At 38.9% G+C, this 20,308-nt stretch overlaps 1 protein-coding gene across 2 annotated transcripts; it reads right to left on the bottom strand.

The window, feature by feature from the left end:
- Positions 1-766: 766 nt before the first annotated feature.
- Positions 767-19,650, bottom strand: LOC136825691 (uncharacterized protein MCAP_0864-like). Of its 2 annotated transcripts, XM_067082431.1 has the most exons (6): positions 19,634-19,650; positions 19,118-19,305; positions 16,782-16,859; positions 9,379-9,659; positions 5,279-5,513; positions 767-2,162 (listed from the first exon to the last, which is right to left on the bottom strand). In XM_067082431.1, the coding sequence occupies exons 2-6, from the start codon at positions 19,196-19,198 to the stop codon at positions 1,767-1,769; spliced, it is 1,071 nt and encodes a 356-aa protein (XP_066938532.1). In that variant the 5' UTR covers positions 19,199-19,305; positions 19,634-19,650; the 3' UTR covers positions 767-1,766. The 2 variants fall into 2 exon arrangements, with proteins under 2 accessions (XP_066938532.1, XP_066938531.1); XM_067082430.1 differs by lacking the exon at positions 19,634-19,650 and having other exon boundaries at positions 19,118-19,503.
- Between the last annotated feature and the right edge of the window lie 658 nt (positions 19,651-20,308).

Genomic DNA, 20,308 nt, shown 5'->3' with positions numbered 1-20,308 from the left:
CTTGGTAGCTGGCAGTGGTTGTAATATCCATTACAAGTACTGTCCTGAGTTTGGTAATGATGAGTCCACTCATATTATGGGAGGGATGGTCGCAAACCTTGTACTGAAATAGTATGCTTTGTCTGTATAAAAGCTGGTCTTAATGCCAGTATCATGATGCTGACTTGCACCTGCTTGTGAAGGACCCCATTACACTTTGACAGTAGCACAGTTCCTGATTTGGACTAAGATGGTATTTTTGTTCTGTAAGGGGGCCTAGCTTGAATGTTTCATGAATGGGACGTTGGATTGTGGATGATTTTACCTGCCACAACTGTGATTTTCAAGCAATGGCTCAAGGACCATGCAATTTGAAACATCCATTTGGGATCACAAGCTGTTGGTGTTTCTATGGACTGCTCTTAGATTGAGGGATTCGTTCCCTCCTACTTTTCTTGTGCACCTGGCTAGCAGGATGTCGTGTTTGAGGCCACTGTAGTTATTGACCATTGCTTCTTTACCAGCTGTCGTTAATCTTGCAGTTCCTTTAGCAACTCCTGTCCCATGAGGGATGTCTACTGAACATACACAAGGCTGGGCTTGTGTGTCCTATCTTTACACCCCTGCAAAGGTAACAAGATTAGGAAGAGAAGAATGATGAAGATGAAATTAATGCCATCAGAGAAGAAAGGCAATAAGTAAATATACCTAACTGCAGTATTTGAGAATATTTACTCTTGGAAAACTTTCAAGTTCTTACAAAGGATACATACTGTAAACACTGAAATTATTTATAGTTTCCTTTATGTAAAATATACAATATTTTTCACAAAACTACACATCCTCTTTGAAATATACATAATAATTAGAAAATACAGAAAGGGAACATTCCTAGAACTTTATCTTGCATTAAAGGTAAATTGTGTGAGATGACCATGCACAATGGCAGCTGTACAAAAAACATAGCATTCCAATGTTAAAACTTTTTGGTTTGTTCATTTCACCTGAAACATAGTTTTATCTTTGACAAACATAAGATAACTGTTGTAGTACATGCAAAAATTACATTACACATAATGTCTATTGTGAAGAAACAAACAAGCTAAAAGATGAAATATCACCAAGTGTAATATTCTAACACTCTTGAAAGCACACCCTGCATTAAAGACGAGTTACAATGAAAAATAAAACGAAATCTATACCTTAAAGGTATAAACTGTCAAATGTTATCACCATGCTTTGATAGCAGTAGCTACAATTATTCTATATAAAGAAGAATAACTTGGGAAATAGGTTTAAGTTGAAAGAGCAGAATAACCTACACAAATAATTGTGGTCTTCAATATCCCCGTGTTTACTATTGCTCACATCCCTACATGTTTACAAGAAGAAAGAGCTATTATAATTAAAGGTGAGCTTGGTGGGCTTGAACCATTACCCAGCACTAAAATTTGGTCCTCATATATACGTAGCATATGATTTGACTTTGCACTTTCTTTTACCTGTACTTTTAAACAGTTTCCACTATTTTACTCCTACATTCTTCTGCTTAACTAATATTTTGTAATTCTATTTTGTAGTTTTGCTTTGTTTTAATAAATTTCTTACTTCTTATCTGAAATAAATAAGATAGCTTTACATTAATAGTAACAAAATAAAATGGTCATAATGCACTGATAGTAACTAAACAAAATATTGAGTTCACTTTGCACACAAGGGAATTAACAACTGTAAAATGAGGCAACCTTCCACCAAGGTTGCAACATTAAAGCAATAAGGTTCCAATGTTAGACTATATCAAAAAAAAGCTCCATATCATATAATTCTGAAGAAAAAAACTCATTTGCTGGTGACTGACCTATCTCTACTTCTGCACCTAGCCGAGATATTTCATTATCAACAGGTTCAACCATAAATGCATTGTCTGACTGAGTACAGTCTACTTCTAAAACAGATTTGCAAGAAGTTACATGATCCTCACTGGTATTGCAAATCAATGAGTTCACTTCATTTGGACCTGGTACAGCTTCAGAATATTTGGTAGGAGTAACTTCATTACTTTCACTAAGACTGCAAATCACTGGCTCCATTTCCTTAAACATATGCAGGTGCATCTCCAGAGCTTTCTCTATACAAGATATAAATTTGCCATCTTCTGAAAGTGACTCTAGTAGCAGCTGATACTGTAAGAATCAAGATATCCTGTCAGGGAAAAATCATTAACATACATCCTATACAACTCAATATCCTTACTTTGTGAAAGAACATACCTCCCCATTAAAATACAAAGCATAGTCAAACCTACATTTTCAAATATATTTCACATTGACCAGAGGTTGCTCACTACTTGAGCAACTGGTATTAATAAATAATAATGCATAACACCACTTAAAATATTCAACCAATTTTATTACCCATAACTCCCACTAAAATAATTAAAAGGGTGAAACTAATGATCTCAGACTTCCACTGTAGAGAACCTCAACAGTAATTACTGCATTAAAAAGATAAAATTGCCAAATTCCGAAGACATGAGCATGCTATTTCAATTGCATTCTGTCTTCCAACATCTACCCTCTGGCAAAACTCCTCTGTATCAAGTCTTCGCCACTTCTCAGTCCCAGTTACCATTACCTCCCTGTGTGAGCTGAAGCAGCTGCAGGGAAACCAGTAAGACTGACTTGGAGAAGAATATTACAATTAAAATTAGAAGCATTATTCAAGGAACACAAGAAAATTTAGTTTGTCCCAACAGTTTACATATTTATTAACTGCTACTTATCTCAGGGGCAATGATACATTGTTCTGTATCCTGAGTTAGTAATATTCGATGTCTCTGACCAAGAGTAAATGTTGCCACAATGTGATCAAATCAATTTCTATTTTTTCTTCCTTCCCCTCTCTCTCTCTCTCTCTCTCTCTCTCTCTCACCAAAGGGTGGAATGTGAGAAATAAATAGATAGATAGATAAATAAATACTTAGTTCAGCCCTTCTCTATCTCTCTCTCAGGAAAAGATACTGCTAATTTAAGACTCTTTAACCAATTGGTATTAACATATATGCACACTGTTTGTGTGTGTGTTCATAGTGTTTTAAAAATACATAGTACATAAAGGTAATACATCTATGGAAGACAAAAAAACATAAATTTTTTGTTGTCATTCGCTTCAAGAGAAATGGATTAACATTCCTCGAGAGAGTAGAGATAAATACTCTCTCTCTCTCTTTCTTTTTTGCCCATGCCAGCACAGCTGGCCGAATATAAATTAGTGGTAACTCTCTCTCTTTCTGTTTTGGCTGGAAGGATTAGAAGTATGTGTGTATATATTTTTAAGGGTACTAATATTCAAGATGACTTTGAAATGATATTAATATAATAATGTCAAAGATTAATGCAGTAATACAATAATAATTTAAGGTATATCTGATGTAGGATGATACTTTAAGTATACATTTGGTATTTGAACTTTCAAGATAGGCAATTGTAAGCATTTTTAGAGGGGGGGTTCTAAGTGTTCGCAGATATGAACTATTCGCAAGGGGGCCTGGAACGCATCCCCACGAATACAGGGGGTTGACTGTAAACCAAATTAGCTGCTTCAGCAGTCTGTTATACTACATTTTTCCCAACCTAAGACATAAGAAAAGACCTAATCCAAGGGTCTGCTCCGTTCCGCTGTATTTGAGGAAATCTAAATTCAGTAATAGCACCCCATGGAATTCATCAGGTTTAACAAAGGTGAAGCGGCATTATATGAGTGTGAACTACAGAGTTCTAAACCACAGTGCAAAGCCAAAATAAAAGTGAAAGACAATGAAATTTTAAGTAAAGTAATGAACACACACATAGCCCAGATGTTATCTGGATAGACAATGTAAAAGCAGTCCATGAAATGAAAAACAGAGCTGGAGATACACAAGACTCCTCAACAAAATAATTTTGTGAGCCGTTGAGTTTATGAATGAGTGTGTTACAGCAAGCTTGCCTACAGTAAGCCATCTGAGAAGAAATCTTAGTGTAGGCAAAGAAGCCGAAATTCTCTTCCAGAACCGTAAAATACTTGAGGACCTTGTTATCCCTCAAGAGTATAAGTGCACAAAAATTGTTGAGAACTTTCTCTTGTATGATTATGGCTCAATAAAGGAAAGAATTTTAATATTTGGTACTAAAAAGAATATTTCATATCTAGAACAATTTCAAGATTGGCACATGGATGCCACATTCAGTGTCACACCAAATTTGTTTTGTCAAATGTACACCATACATGCTTTTATAGGCTGTTGAGTTATACTGTGTATGTGTTGCCTTTTGCCGAATAAGACCGAGGCAACGTATACATTTCTACTAGAGGAGGTGCTAAGTTTTAACTGTAATCTACATCCGAGAAGTATAATGGTCGATTTTGAGAAATCTATGATGAATAGCATCACAATCATCTAACCACCAAGCTAGATCTTTCCTTACCTCTTCTGAGAGAGGAATAAGAAAGAAAAAAAGGGGTCCACCGCCAGGGATCAAAACTCCTTCATTTTCCACTTATCACTCTACCAAACTTCTTCCACCGAGTAGAGGACCACATTATATCTGTGTCACAGGGAAAAGGCCAAATAAAATTCTCACCCCTACGAAATGAGCATTACTTAAGTGGGTCTGCTGATAATGGGGACCTGAAGTAACCATGTGGCTGGCTGAGTTCCCCACACCAGCATTAGTCATGTTTCTTATCTGTAATGAAACAAGACAATGTGAACAAAAGTATACAGTACCAAAATGCATATGCAACTGCATAGAAACAAGGGTGACAAGATACTCATGTAGTCCAACAAGGATACAGGGAGAGAGTGAGCAAATGTTCTCCTTGTCTAACACCAAAGCAAATACGGCTAGTATTGGCAGGCGAGTGAGGGGTATGTCCTCACACATCCCACTTAACTACCAGTTAACTACCTTGTTACCAAGTTCAACGACTAATCCAGTTTGTGATATTATAAAAAGCGGTGAGTTATACTCCTGTAGGAATAAAGTAAAATTTTAAATATTGATTTATTTTAAAAGATTTAACTTTGACTTCTAATTAACTGTTAACATTTTCAATTACTTGTTTTATAATTTTAATTTTTATTCCTTGCATTTTTTTAATATTCTTCAAATTTTAACTTCATTCTATCCATGTCATTATTCATTTCACATTTCATTATGGCCCTGAATGACACTGTGGGTTGCAGTGCCTTGCCTTTGTCTGAAACCCATACTCCATTCATATATCTTGCAAGCTTATATCAAAAAATAAAAATTACCTGTTTTTGCAACTGCTCCTTATTTTCCACTAACTTTGTTGTAGTTGCTTTGATTTTCATCTCCATGGTTGATCGCCTGCTTTGCAGCATATTAAGATTTTCTTGTTCCTGCTCAACCTCCTTTTTTAAACACTGAACTTGCTGGTGACTTCTAACGACCTCATGATAACTGTCCTTCACCTCCTCAGCCTTTGTCTGAAACCCTTCTAACTCCTCCTCAAGTTCAGCCGCAGTTCTGAAAAATAAAAACCAAGAAAATTATGAATAATAAATCCATAACATTTTGGGGGAGAGAAAACTCCTACCTGACGCGTCCCCTGGGTGGCGGATGGGGGAACCCTTATGAAATAAGGCTGCTCCGAATGTATCAAATAAGGGCCGTGGACCAAACGTTAGGTTAGAACAGGCCTAGCAAGCTGCTAACTTAAGTTTTATTGCTCGAGAAACTCAAGGATCAGTTGTCAGACGTAAAAAAAGGGAGACTGATGAGGAGAAAGTAGACATGATTGCTATGTGAAGAGAGGGCAAAAGTCATGGAGAAGTAGCAGCCCATTACAGCGTGACATTAAGTGTTGCCTGCATCGAGCACGAGTATGAACAAGGTAAAATACTTGGGGAGGCCATTCTTGGAGAAAAGCTCGCAGCCCACTTTACTATCCCACCAACACACCAGGATATTGAACAATTTCATAGTCTGTACAAGTTTATTAAGAAAGTCAGGCAGCTGCAGACAATGATAAAGGCATAATAATGAAGAAAGGGCCACAAATATTTCCAATACATTAATGAGATCATGCAGCCCTACCATACCACCTTTGTTGCCATGTTCAAATACCTTAACATGACAGTGCCTCCCGAAACCCCTTAAGAAGGTGAAGAGGTGCCCTCAGAGGAGATGTAACGCCTCTGCTTTGCTGTGCAGTCATATCTTCAACGTACTGCACAGCTAATTCATCATCATCATCTATGATTAACATTCACCACCAGTGAGTACCCATATGATTTAGTATTACATATTTAATTTAATCTTATTAGTTAATATTGTAATATTATTATCTAATTTTATTACTATTATGTACAGTACAGTAGCAGTATTACTTTACACGATTATTTAATGTTATTGTACAACAAATAATATGAAAACGCAGAATATTGCTTTACGAAAAAGAAAAAAATCTGCATCCGCGAACAGGCAGGTTCCTGTGAATATTTTTATAGATATGTTCCACAGAAAAAACTGCGAATGGGCAAGCTTTATTAGGAATAATTTTTAGATAGGTTCCACAGAAAATCCTGCGAATAGCCGAGTCCGTGAATCACGAGAATGAGAAATAAGGGAGGTTTACTGTATTGATAACAGCTGTATTTGTTTTACTGATGTAAACATAACTCGGTTCACCCCTTCTCTCTCTCTCCGTGAGGACACGCTATTGGCTGGAAGGGCTGGATGTAACCACTCACAAAGCTTGTAGCTTGGATGCTCTGTGTACATAATGTAGTGTAAGAGTTGTATTTTTGTTCTCTCTCTCTCTCTCTCTTTAATGAAATATGAACTACTGCATCATTAACATAAAAATAAGAAACTAAAACTCCAGTAAGCTCACAAAGCCATCAAATGAGAATATGCATACATATATACAGTCATACCCGGAACTTTCGCGAGGTTAGGTTCCAGAACCCCTCGCACAAGGTGAATTTTTGCGTAAGTTTGGCAAAGTCTCTATAAATGCTAATAAATGCTTATTTCTAAAGTTTAAACACTAAATATGACCCTAATCATGCTCCCAAATTATTAAGCTAACTTTTAAATGAAATTAAAGTTACTGTAATTTCATTTACATCGAAATAAGAAGGAACATGATTATTTTCACACGTAGCTGTAAGCCATGATATAAAGTGTTTTAAGATGATAGTTTAAGGTATATTTGGTGTCTGAACTATTAAAACAAGCAGTTATAAGTGTTTTTAGAGGGGGTCTTTGGTGTTTGAACTAATGAAATAGGCAATTATAGACGTTTTTAGAGGGGGGTCAAGTATTCGCAAATTTCAGCTATTTGCGGGGGTCGACAGTATTAGAAATATTAGGTGAGGGAATACTGATGTGAGGACTACAGTAAAAAAAAATTAACACACTTATATAAAATAATTTTACCAGGGAAAACCAAAAAACATAGTTTAGCTGTTCTTAAATAATAACCATCTTTTAACATTACAGGGTAACAAAAGCCAGAGGTCCGTGCAATGAGTCATTCAAAAAACCTCTCTGTACATCCCGAAGGATTGTAGACAGTGAAAACAAGGAGCGAACAAGCTACACAAAGTATTGACACACTCCTTCTCTCACCGAAAGAAAGAGAAATCAACTCAAAGCAAGCCCGAAAGCTTACAGAGACGAGAAATCAACTGCCAATGGTGACTTTGACTCCCAGCCCTACCCCGAGTCAGAGTGGAGGTGAGGTTCAGAAAAATTACTTTTATGTGCAAGGTTAACCATCACTCATAAAATGGCCACCCCCCATGCAAACGAAGTGCAAATGGCTGCCCTTATAGTATATTCCTCTCATTTCTGTCCTCCCTGTACTTCCTCCTTGGCGCCAAATGTCTGGCGTTTTCCAGGTTGCCGCGGGATAGCCACTACAAAGATTGGAAGCTCTACCTGATGCGGCAGCCATATTGGACCCTTGGGCACTCCTTCCTCGGTGTCACCCAGCTGCGCCCAGATTCAACCCCACATGGTTATTGGCCTTACTAGCAAACAGACATATACTTCCTGATTCAAGCATTTCACAGGACGGCCAACCCTTGCTCCATGTGTTGTGTCCAATTCAGTATAACTGGATAGCTCCTTTGGATGCCTCCTGTAAGCCTCGGACGAACTTGAGCATTTTGGCAGCCTTTTTTCCTCCTACCGATATATTTCTCGACTTCAACAAACCCCTCCAAGTATGTCTCATGCTCACTATGTGTACTTCTCTCTCTCCATTCATCAGTAAGCCCTCCATTTGCTCCCCTACTCAATCCTTTCTCAGACTTCCACCCATCGTTTGCATGCTAGTTTAATTCCAATTTGTGAACAGTGGCTGTACCTATCATGGGCACATTGTTAGTCAGGGAATCCTTAGTATTCTAAGTGCATGGTATTAGGGCTTCAATTCTTGCCAGTCCCATAGTTAATTCGAAACCTCTCTCTTCCAGAGGGATGCCTTTATCGTGAGTGACCACGGAAAATCTCAGCTCGCCCCTGCATTTGTCGTGTGGACCCATCCACATGCGATGAGGAATTTCATCTTTTACGGCACCACTGAATCTTTAAAATTAATCTTTATAATTAATTTATAAACTATTGTTATTAAGTGTTGAGTAAATGTAATTCATTGGGAACAGAGTATAATTATGCCTTGCAGTAATTAGACTAAAAAGAGTACCAAAGGTTAGTAATCTTCTCCCCATTTTCCTAAGTTTTTTGTATTACTGTCAGCCATTTTATAGCATTCCTTTGCTTGGCCAAGGCTGGCGAGTAACAATACTGCAGATGAAGATGATAAAGGGAATGAGAACACCTCTACCTCCTTCCACCGCTGCCGAAACTCGCTTCGTCTGCTGTAGTCGGGAATCACAAAGATTAAGCCACAGAAATAAGAGGAATAAGGCTACCTAGCCTAGTTCCAATGAATACAAAGGCCATGATCCAGAAGCTGTATCATGTCTGATGAAAACAGTATTCATAGTGGCAAGGAGAAATACTTAATTCCTTGCAAGAAGGCTTATTTCACCAATGGTTTGAAAATGCACTACAAACACACAGTCAACAACAAAAAAGGGAAAAGGAACACTCAAATTTAATCAATAAAAGCTCGAACTGCAAAAGTCAGGCAGAAAGTCAGGGAAAGATATCTGGACTTGTCGGCAGCTGGAAGCAAAGTGGAGCGCAGCCTGACAGGTGGGCGGGGCTTCCCCATTCCTGTTGGTAGCTGACTACCTTGTCAATAAGTTAGAATGGCCATTCCAGCTCACGTTCACAAGCAAAATCCTATGTAAAGAATGAAGGGTTGTTTTTGTGTAGGAACAAACAACTGATCAAAAAATGCAATCGTACTCACTTGTGATGGATTTCCAAAGGAGGACATAGAATATTTTTAGTATATTGAGACATTGCTAAAATGAACTCCTCTTCCCTGCCACGGATTTCACAAAATTTTTTGATATTGTTAACAAGCCCCTCCTTTTCTGTCCTGGTTCTAATTAGCTGTTTCCTCATATCCTCAATAACAATCTTTGTAGAGGAAACTTCAGCCTTCTCTTTTTCCAGACTACTTTTAAGTTCCTCCAAAATCCGACCACTTTCCACAGTACCTTTCCCCTTAGAAAGAAGAAAGGTTCCCTGAAAAACAGATAGAGGCTATTACATTGCTCTTAAAAGACAGTTCAAATGCTTCCATCAAATAAATATTAAACCTGAATATAAATGTGAATGGGAAGTACAAATGGAAATAATTATGTCCTATCAAGAAGAACCTTGATTTACTAATGAATTTTAAGGGCCTAATGTTGCTTGCAGCTGACATTATAACAATTTTTATAATCTATGGTTATATACAGTACTGTCAAAACCACTTAGCGCAATAACTAACACAAACAGTGAACATCAACAGGAAGCCCAACAACAAAAGTGCTCTTTCGTAATTCCTGCAACGAAGGAACATCCTATTATACTATTTCTCCTTACGTAATTAATTCTGATGACAAAATAATCTGGTAACAAGTAAACAGAAATCCCCACGTTAACTGCACCCTCCCTATCTGCAATGCACCAATGGAAGTAACTTTCTTTCAGTGCTTATCAGGAGTAACGTGAGGGTGAAAGGAGGAGAGAAATTCCAACACTGAATCACCTCAAGTCATGGCAGCTTGCTCTTTGAACTCTGTTTTGTGCTGTACATGAACTCTAAAGGGTCTGAACTCTTGCATGCTATAGAAGCTGCTGCTTTCTCTGGTATTCACTTTACTCTGCTAGGCATCATGCTTATGGTGTGTCTCTCTGTGTGTGCATGTTGATGGCACTGCCACATGCTATGCAGCAGAAAACTATGTTGCTCTTGACAACCAAGATAGGGCTTTTAAAACAACTAGGCAAAGACAATCTTGCAAGACATTGCACTCAAAGGAAAGAATGAAGTCATAATTATATGCAAGAAGTTGAAGAGCAGACCAGCACGTTGTTGTTACTGTTTTAGAATATACTAGCATGTTAAGGAAAAATATTCTGGTCAGGTTCAACCATTATGAATGGCATCTGGCATTGTGTGGTAAAAATGTTTTACACATTTCATTACAGAATATTTGGTTTTTCTACAAAGCCTCTACAGTATTGTCAAACGGCTCTCATAATTATGTATTTGTGAAATTCTTACAATAAATATCGCCAACATGAATGATTCACTCTAGTAAATCTGGCATTTCCCATCCCTTCTTATTATCCATTGTGCAACCTTATATGGAGTAACTGTTTTTTTCTATACTTCTTTTGATTGGTAGTCAGTGATATGCACTATTTACTTGGTTTAATACCAATGTATAAACCTTCATAATAAGTACAATGAAAATTAGTGTAAAAGAGCCTACCACTGTGCTTTTAGTGTCATTCTGTTTATTTGGCTGCTATTAAATATATGATAATCTAGATGTTCTGCTGTATAAAAAAAATATAAATTACAAAGAGTGCTAAAATTTATAGGATTTTGGTATTTCGAATGATGTCTTTTACATTATAATACAGTATACCTTTATTTCACAGAATAAATAGAACATTTTTGAAGTAATTTGTATTTTTCATAACATACAAACCTGAAGGTCTTTACATAGGATTTAGCTTGTGGACGCGAGCCGGAACGGCTGTTTAACTTTCAGGCAAAGTTGTTAACTCCCAACAGTAGGGGGAAACCCCATCCACTTGTCGGTCTGCGATCCACTTTGCCTTTCGGCCCAGGTACTAGAATGAGGGGTGGCTGAGGTAGGTCATAAATGTAAAGAACTTCAGGTTTGCATGTTAGAAAAAATACAAATTACAGTACAGTACTTTAAAAATTTTCTATTTGTTCCTACACTAATACAAAATGACATTTTTATGATAAAATAAGATTTTATGTATACTTACCAAGTAATTACATAGCTAGCAGTTTCTACTAACCGGCAGCTAAAATTTGAAATTCACGGTAGCGATTCTTTTGTTTATGTTACGGTGTGTGTAACTGACCCTGCCCACTTACGGGAAAAAGAGGAACAACTGAGCAGAGGGCTTCGATATGTTTATGCTTAACATCCATGTGGGGGGGGAGGTGGGTGGGCTCCCACTCTGTAATTACTTGGTAAGTATATATAAAAAATAATTTTATCATAAAATGTCATTTTTATACAAGTAACTCACCAAGTAATTACATAGCTGATTCCTACATTGACAGGAGGTGGGATGCATGGACTGTTCTTCCCAAAACATTAATAAAGTAAATGTAATGAATTAAGGGAAAAAATGTCAGCTAGCATTGCTAAAAATGCTTGTTGTTTCCTTACCTGGTAAGAGTCCCAGCAGGAAGTTACTGCCTCTGGTTGTGCACTCATCTTAACGCAGAGACATGGCTGCATGGCCAAGGGTCGTCTGCTACAACAGTAGGAGCTTCACAGCGGGGGACATTTCCGAACGCTAAATGAAGTACCAAGAAATTTTGCTCCTGCCCAGGGCACAGTCCCATACAAAACCAGATAAATACAAAACCGTTACCCACACCATAAAACATTAAAACACCACCACCTACCACTAAAAAGACTGGTGGGTATCCAAGCACAATGTGCCCCCAGATTCCCCTAGAACTCGACACCATTAACCTAGGCAAAGAGATGAGGAAGGAAGAAATGTTTCCTATACTCCCTCCCCCAATACCATGCCAGCCATCAATAAAGGTTCTAGGGTACTGCAATCATCAAAAGTAGTTTTCACATCTCGGAGGTAATGCGAGGCAAATACGGACCTGCACCTCCAGAAAGTCGCTTAAAGTACTGAAGAGAGTGAGAGATTGTATATAAAAGCTCATGAAGTAGCCACGGATCTGACTTCATGCTCCCTTACTTTCAAGATAGGACAATCCTCCTCTCTCATTTGCAAGTGTGCTTCACAAATGGTATCCCTCAAGAAGAAGGACAGAGAATTCTTTGTAAGTGGCCAAGATGAATCCTTGACCGAGGTCCAGAGGTTGCTAGATGGACCCCTAATCCTCTCCGTCCTGAGAAGATGAAACTTTAGGGCTCTTACTGGACAAGGTAGCCCCTCAATCTCTTCTGGTCTGAGCTTATCTGCTAGTCCTTTAATGCTGAAGGATCAAGGCCAAGGATTGGTTGGGTTCTCATTCTTAGCGAGAAATCGCAAAATAAAGGAGCAGACTGCATTGCCTCCTGAAAATCCGACCCTCTTGTCAATGGCCTGAACCTCACTGACTCTTTTAGCTGTTGATAAGGCTACTAAAAATAACAACTTCTTAGTTAAGATCCTGAATGAGGCTAAGTTCGGGGGCTCGAATGGGGGTCCACAGAGCCACTTCAGGACTATGTCCAGATTCCAAGACACAAGTTCCAAATACTTCTGTTTTTTAGTGTCAAAAGACCTAATGAGGTCTGAAAGGTCCTGATTTGAGGATATATCTGGATCCCTTTGTCTGAACACTGAGCTCAGCACTGCTCTGTAGCCTTTTATGGTCGAAGAGGACACGCCCATGGAGTTTCTTAAGAATAAAAGAAAGTCTGCAATCTCTGTCAGAGTTGTTCTAGAAGAAGAGATTCTATTACTTTTGCACCAACTTCTGAAAATTGACTATTTGCTCTGGTAGACGTTAGCTGAGGATCGACATCTACATTTTGAAACAGCCTCCACAGCTTCCCTCAAAAAACCCCTTGCTCTAAGGAATCTTTTGACAGTTTGAATCCTGTCAGAGCCAGAGAAGACAAACCTTGATGAAAGTGCCTGAAGTGGGTTGTCTGAGAAGCTTTTTCTTCTGAGGGAGGAGTCTTGGAAAATCTACCAGCAGATTCATTAGCTCTGGGAACCATTCCCTCAAGCGCCAAAAGTGGGGTACTAGAATTCATCAACACATTCTGGTGTAAGCGAAACTTGTTTAGTACATCATTTTAATACTTCCCTTATCATCCTGAAGGGAGGGAAGGCACACAGGAACTTACTGGATCAGTCGAGAAGCATGGCAGCCTGAAGCATAGGGCCCGGAACTGGAACACCTGGTCTTGAAAAACAAATCTCAGATATTTTCGAGAGACCGGATGCAATGGGATGTGGAAGTTGGAGTCTTGCAAGTCTATCGAGACCATCCAGTCTCCTTGCCAAATGGATGAAAGGATCAAACGGGTCGTCTCCATTCAGAATTTTGTCTTCTGAATAAAGATATTTAAGGAGCTCACATCCAGAACCGGCCTCCATCCTTCTGAGGCCTTTGGGATCACAAAAAGCTGATCGTAGAACCCTTCTAAATTCATGTTTGGAGCTACCTCTATCGCCCTCTTTTCGAGGAGAGATGCAACTTCTTTTGCAAGGGCCAAAAATCTCCTCGAACTCGGAGTAAGCAGTTAAGGTGATCGGCGTCTTGACTAAGGGAGGTCTTTCTAGGAAGGGGATTGTATAGCCATTCCTCAAAACTTCCACAACCCACTGCTCCGCCCCTCTCTTGCTCCATTTTTCCCAATATTGTAAGAGCCTGGCACCTACTGGAGTACGGAGGACACTTGAATAATTTTCTTGAGAATGGTTTAGAGAGCTTCTTAATGCTACGAGACTGGAACTGCACATTCAGTCTTGCTCGAGGGGGATCTCTGCCTACTACCACAAAAGGGAAAGGGTTGTAGAGGAGATGAAGACTTAAAACCCACTGTAGGAAGTCAGTAGTAACAAAGAGGTGTCGACATTCAGGACGGAGCTGCTGAGTTCTCTTAAGGTAGTACAGTCATCCCTTGCTATATCGTGGTTCCCTCTTTGCGGTCTCAGTGCATCATGGATTTTTAAAATTTAAATATACAGTAACTAAATTTGTATCGTGGATTTTTCACGGATTTTAGCTATTCGCGGGGGGTATGCATTCCCTGCAAATACAGGGGGTTTACTGTATAACAGTGAGGGAAAGGTTAATAAGAGTGTGGGAAAAGGTTTATAGGAGTGTGGGGAGGGTTTACAAAGCCTTAACATATATACGTATGAAGTAAATAATAAAATAAATATAAGGTTGCTACTTCATGGATTTTCACCTATCGCGGGGGGCTCTAAAACTAACCCCTGCGATAGATGAGGTACGACTGTACCGCAGTAGTAATCTAACTGGACAAAGTAGCATCTCGTTCTGATGGTACCTACAAAGTCCTTCAGGAGGGGGTCAAAAAGGACTCAAATCCAGTGTAAGAGACCTACGGACTCTGAGTCTCGTTTACGAATTCCAGGACCAACTCGAGTGTAGCAGATCCCCTTCCCCTCGAGTACTTAATATCATTAGCCATGAGGCTCGCTTACTCTCTTTACTGAAACGAGGATAAGCAATGAAAAAACAGTCTTAGAGTCAAAACCCTGCCCGAGGGCACTCTCAAAAGCTCGTACGCCATACAAGCTAGGCTCCTTAAGATGAGAATCACAAGCCGGGTGGGCAAGAGTATTTGAAACTTTTCAAAAGTATAAAAATCCTTCATGGGGATGAGAGATCTATTTCCTTCAAGTGAAGGACTTGGCCAAGGGAAGTTCTATTGCCCTTAATAGCCAAGACAAAGAGAAGCTTCTCATGGCGAAGACGGGCGAGCAAGTCTGCTACCTGCTGAACAGAAGCTCTGATTGGAGAGATTCCCCATTAACTACACCAACTACAGAAGATGGTTCATTTCCCCTGGTAAACTGCCGATGAATACTCCACAAGTCTCCAGACATCTTGTTATGCAACAAGAAACAACCATCTCGCTCACAGCAGATGCTGGATAGTTTCCAGGCGTGTAGTGCCATCACCTCCACTGCCTGGTACAAGAACCTTCATCTAGGAGAGCCAGTGGGATGGGTAGCCACATCCTCCACTTGCACTTCATTAGACACTTTATCACTAAACACTCTGTCCATTAGGACTTTCACGGATGTCTCTATCTCAGAAACAGTATGCACTACCAGGGTTAACTTCTTATCAAACCTGGATTCAAGGCTGGGAGCGGCATCGGGGTTGGAAGCATGGGAGCCAGGCATGGGAGTAAGTGGACTGATAGTAAGAAGGTTGGGAATAGGAGAAAAGGCAGAAACAGGGAATGAAGGAATAGCAGGACTAAGACCTGACTTAGGCTAGGGGTAGAATCTAGGCTAACAGAAGCCCTACTCTCGGCCCTAGAGACCGCCTTTCTCCTCCTATTCCTTTCAACCTTACTAAGGTGAGATTCAAGTTCTCCTTAGAACATACTTGCCCTCTACATAGTGTGCGAATCATAACATACCTTAGTCAGTCTAGTTCTACAGCCTTTGCTACAATAGCAAACACTAGAAGCACTCAAATCAGACATAACTAATTCAAAAAGCTGACAAAAGCAAACAAAAGCTTGAAGGCTAAACAAAAGCAATAATAATTCACCAAATTCCTGAGAGAATAACCAAAAACCGGTGAAAAAAGCTGCAGCAAGTTCATCGATGTTGGCCGTATGAGCAGTAATAACAGGATGACACTACTGGCTAAGTCGTTCCAACACTTCCATTAAATAGACGAGGCTTGTCAATGATACTAACTGTCAAAGTGCTACTGCGACTTTTAAATAAAAGGCTGCCACGCATGTTAGAAACTATAGCTATGTAATTACTTGGTAAGTTACTTACAGCATATGAAATTTATGTTTACAAGAATTAAAGAAAACTAATGGATTTCAACACAATTTACCAACTTAAGATTCCAATTACTGTCCTCAATAATATCATTGCTACCGACTCTTAACTTCAGTAACTGGTGCTGTACACATGATGTAATTCCTCCCTGATTCCAATCCAAAAGCCAGATCTCAGAGGGTGACAAAGGGAGTGGCAGCCGGTCAGATATATTGACTACATATTGCAGATATGAAAGAAGTAGGGGAATGATTACAGTTACACTTAATGAGTCTGAAGGTTTCATTACATATCCTAACAATATACTGTCAAGAATTCAAGATGTACTGCTGACCAGTAAGCTGCTAAGGCACAATAATGAAGCTTTCCTTGTTGTTGGCTGCAACTACAGTGACAAAGAACAGAGAACCTAAAAGAACTGCACCGATGTAGTTTTTGACCAAACAAAAATTCAGGTAGCCTACAAACTCAGTAGACATCTGAGCCCATGAGATGGTTTGGTTATAGGCGGATAACGAAAGGTGATTAGGTGAGTGAAAAGTTGTAGGCTATACAGTACTTCAGAGGTTTAGGGTATACACAAATCCTTACAATTTTTGTAAACTCAATTAATGTACATACCGATTTCAGTTTAAGTATCTGCAAGCGAGGATAGACAAGACAGCCAGAGTTCACCACCTCCACGAGTGTTATTTCCTTCTGTCAATTGGGGAAAAAGTAGTTAAATTATTTACATACTGTATAACGTACCCATAGATGCCCAGTAACTATAAAAAAGTCATAAACATACTTATTCCACAACTCATTCCAACTAGACTTACATTTTTTATTTCAGCAAAAATCATAAATTACTCTAAACAGGTCAAGCACCAACTGAGATAAATTTGTTCATACAAACATACAAAAATAATTTCAATACTAAAATGAAAACATGCAATAAACAAATAGCTAATCTATCATTAGTGTACATGTATTCAAAATGCATGAACATTATTTTGAAAAAAAAAAATAAATAAAAAAAAAAGGCTATAAGTCTTTCAACTAGCAATGCAAGCTTCCAAGCAACAAAGTGTACAAAGAATTAAAAAAAAAACCAAGCAGGAAATAAAGATGGCCTTAAAAAACATCAATAGACCTATACGTGTACTGTAAGTAACTAAACAGCATTTGGTCAGAAAAATAAAGCAGCTACATTCCCGCTTATGGCCTTGACACCTTTTGCCTCTTTTCTTGTTCAAATCCTTGTTGAACTATCAACACTAGCACCATAAATAAAATAAACATAAAATAAATTTCAAACTGCCAGTCAGCAGGAGCGCAGCGAGGGATACTCACTCGTCAGCAGTCAAAGTAAAGTGTTCAGTGAGAGCAGCCAAGCAAGGAAGTTGTCGAGGTTTTCCGCAATCACCCACCTACCACCGGAAAACTTACCTAGGCCTATTACGAAGTTCCAATGACTGACTCCACGTTGCCCTGAAGGATACTCCTACATACATGGTGATGATTTGTATTCTCATAGGAAACATTAACCTTTGACATACTAGATTAAGCTAAGTAGCCTATACCATAGTTTAACCATACCAGTGAGCTGATTAACAGCTCTCCTAGGGCTGGCCCAAAGGATTAGGCTTATTTTACGTGGCTAAGAGCCAACTGGTTACCTAGTAACGGGACCTACAGCTTATTGTGGAATCCGAACCACGTTATACCGAGAAATGAATTTCTATCACCAGAAATTCCTCTAATTCTTCACTGGCCGGCCGGAGACTCGAACTTGGGCCCAGGAGAGCGCTAGCCGAGAACTCTGCCGACTCATCCAACGAGGAACTTTTGACATACTAGGGTTGACATATTCTGGCTGGGTACAAAAATAATTTCACACAAAAGCAAAAATGAACAATGTAATTTGGCAATTTTTCAAAGATTGCAAGGCAGGCAGTGGGTTCAGGTATGAAGAGTTGACTTCCTGTCTACGGTGGATTAATGGAGCTTCATGGTATCCTTAAAAATAACAATATTTACTTTTGAACGTTTGAAAATTTCACCTGTTTTCAAAGCCCAATGTTAATTTTTGTAAATGACTTCATTCAGTTTTGTAACCACTTTGCAAGAATAGCCTACAGTTGGCTACTGGTGTGATACTTTTTTTTCTGGTGTAATAGTTACGTCCTTGAATTTACTGGAAGAATGGGATAAACATCTGTATTTTAATTCTGTGGTGTGCTAGGTCATGTTATGATAGGGGGTGGGGCAGTTTCTGGTCAACTGGCAGCCTAAGTTAGGTTGGGGCAGTTTCAGGTCAACTGGTAGCCTAAGGTAGGTTAAGTTGAATAACTGAGCTTGGTTAAACTGGAGGCTACTAACTTGCCCCTTTGGTAAATAAGTATCAGTTTAAATGCAAAATGGGTACTGTGTTTGGGATCAGCCTGGGGTAGAACGTAAAAACATAAAAGGCAGTAAATATCATTAACATATACAAAAGACATAACATGAGAAAAAGGTGGTAAATACTCTGGTCGGCAATTGACGGGAACCAGGCTACAATAGGCCTAGTCTTAAGTTTCACCCTGAGCTTCAGCTCAGGTCAAATGTGGGGTCTTCAACCTCTCAGTCAGGTAGGCTAGGACCTGACACCCTACGTTCGGTCTGGCTGGGGAGGGTAAGGTTAGAAAACATCCCTGTATGCTAACTGATGTTGTTGTGACTTTAGTTCCGTACGTGATTGATACCCGTATTATTTTATAAGTTGCCAATAAACGATATGAAATTGTAACAGACATTTTTAAAAAGATCTCTCCATTTTCGTTACTTTGAACCCCATAAACATTATGCGCAAATGATAAATAAAAAAAATGAATCAAATTACGACTTATAAGGTGAGACAATACAATAATTTACCAACCTACCATCGAGTAGGCCTAATAACACATGCATAACTCTTGAGTAAATTAACTTACCGACTGCGACTCTTCCAATATCTTAATTTTTCCCTCTAACTCCTCCATAATTCGATCCACTGCGTCCATTTCAGCCGTCATGGGTTCTTTATCGAACTGGGAAAAGGATTATCGGATGTGTAAGGGACTTTCTCCTCAGGTTCAACAAGTGTCAAGTGGCAGTGATCTCAAAATACGAATAGGTCGACCTTTATGTTAAATGGAGTGAAGATAATTTTAAAGAAGAGTTCTTCAAGGAGATAGTTTATTAATGAAATTTTTTGACTGAGAGGTATAGAAAATGGTGTATATATGCCTCATGCAGTACATTTGGGTTAATATAAGCAATTTGCCGAGATAATGAAAAATCTAACGTCTTTTGTTTACGATTTGGCATTCATGATTCATCCCGGAGTGGCTCTCACTAAAGATGGCGGAACGCTGAGTTGAGTGCCATTCCTTCGGGGATGGAAGTAAAAACACGAAAATAGATGGAAAATTTCTCTTTGTCTCGGTATATTTCTCATGTTATCTCACCTGTGCGGTCTGCACCGCATTACACACACCCTTTTCTATACTTCGTGCGGAGCTCTTCACTTTGATTGAATTTGTTTGGTTAAAGTGAAGCCCTCCACAGGGATAATTCCCTCTCTGGCGGGCCCATGAACGTTTTCAAAATAAGGTGCTTCTTATATTTTATAAGTGTCTTTCAGTGTTTTCTCGTCAATATCGTAGCTCCAGCAGAATAGGAGAGTCTTTAGTTCCTTTTTAAATTTGCATTCTTCTTGTATGGTCTTCACTTCAGGCGGTATTTTGTTGTTTAGTCTTGGTGCGCAGTATACAAATGCTCTCTTGCCTGACTTACAATTTGTTCTAGATTTAAATAGCCTATATGCTTCACTTGCATGTCTGATTACAATATTCATTTCGGGTCTAAAGAAGCTTAAGCAGTTTCTCAGATATGTTGATTCACCATATTTTAGTGCTTTAAAGACTGGAAGTAGTATTTTATATTCTATTCTAGCTTGTACTGGAGCCAATGTAGCTCAATTAGTACTGGGGTTGTTCTACCACGGGAACGTAGTCCTTTTATTAACCTGGCGGCTCTATTTTGTATTCCTTGCAATTTTCTTAGTAGGTAGTTAGGAAGGTCGAAGTATGTAACGTTGCAGTAGTCAAGCCTCGAAAGTATTCCGGCTAAATTGTCATGGA

Source organism: Macrobrachium rosenbergii, chromosome 39 (assembly GCF_040412425.1).
Source record: "Macrobrachium rosenbergii isolate ZJJX-2024 chromosome 39, ASM4041242v1, whole genome shotgun sequence".
In the NCBI taxonomy this organism is placed as follows: Eukaryota; Metazoa; Arthropoda; class Malacostraca; order Decapoda; family Palaemonidae; genus Macrobrachium; species Macrobrachium rosenbergii.
The sequence above is the reverse complement of the archived record's forward strand: the minus strand, read 5'-3'. Positions and strand labels throughout refer to the sequence as shown.

Excerpts from the sequence above, each read along its gene's own strand:
- LOC136825691 (XM_067082431.1), bottom strand. The coding sequence starts at position 19,198 with ATGACGGCTGAAATGGACGCAGTGGATCGAATTATGGAGGAGTTAGAG. Across the intron at positions 16,860-19,117 it reads TATTGGAAGAGTCGCAGTCG|AAGGAAATAACACTCGTGGA; the intron begins GTAAGTTAATTT and ends CCCAATTGACAG. Across the intron at positions 9,660-16,781 it reads AGATACTTAAACTGAAATCG|GGAACCTTTCTTCTTTCTAA; the intron begins GTATGTACATTA and ends TCTGTTTTTCAG.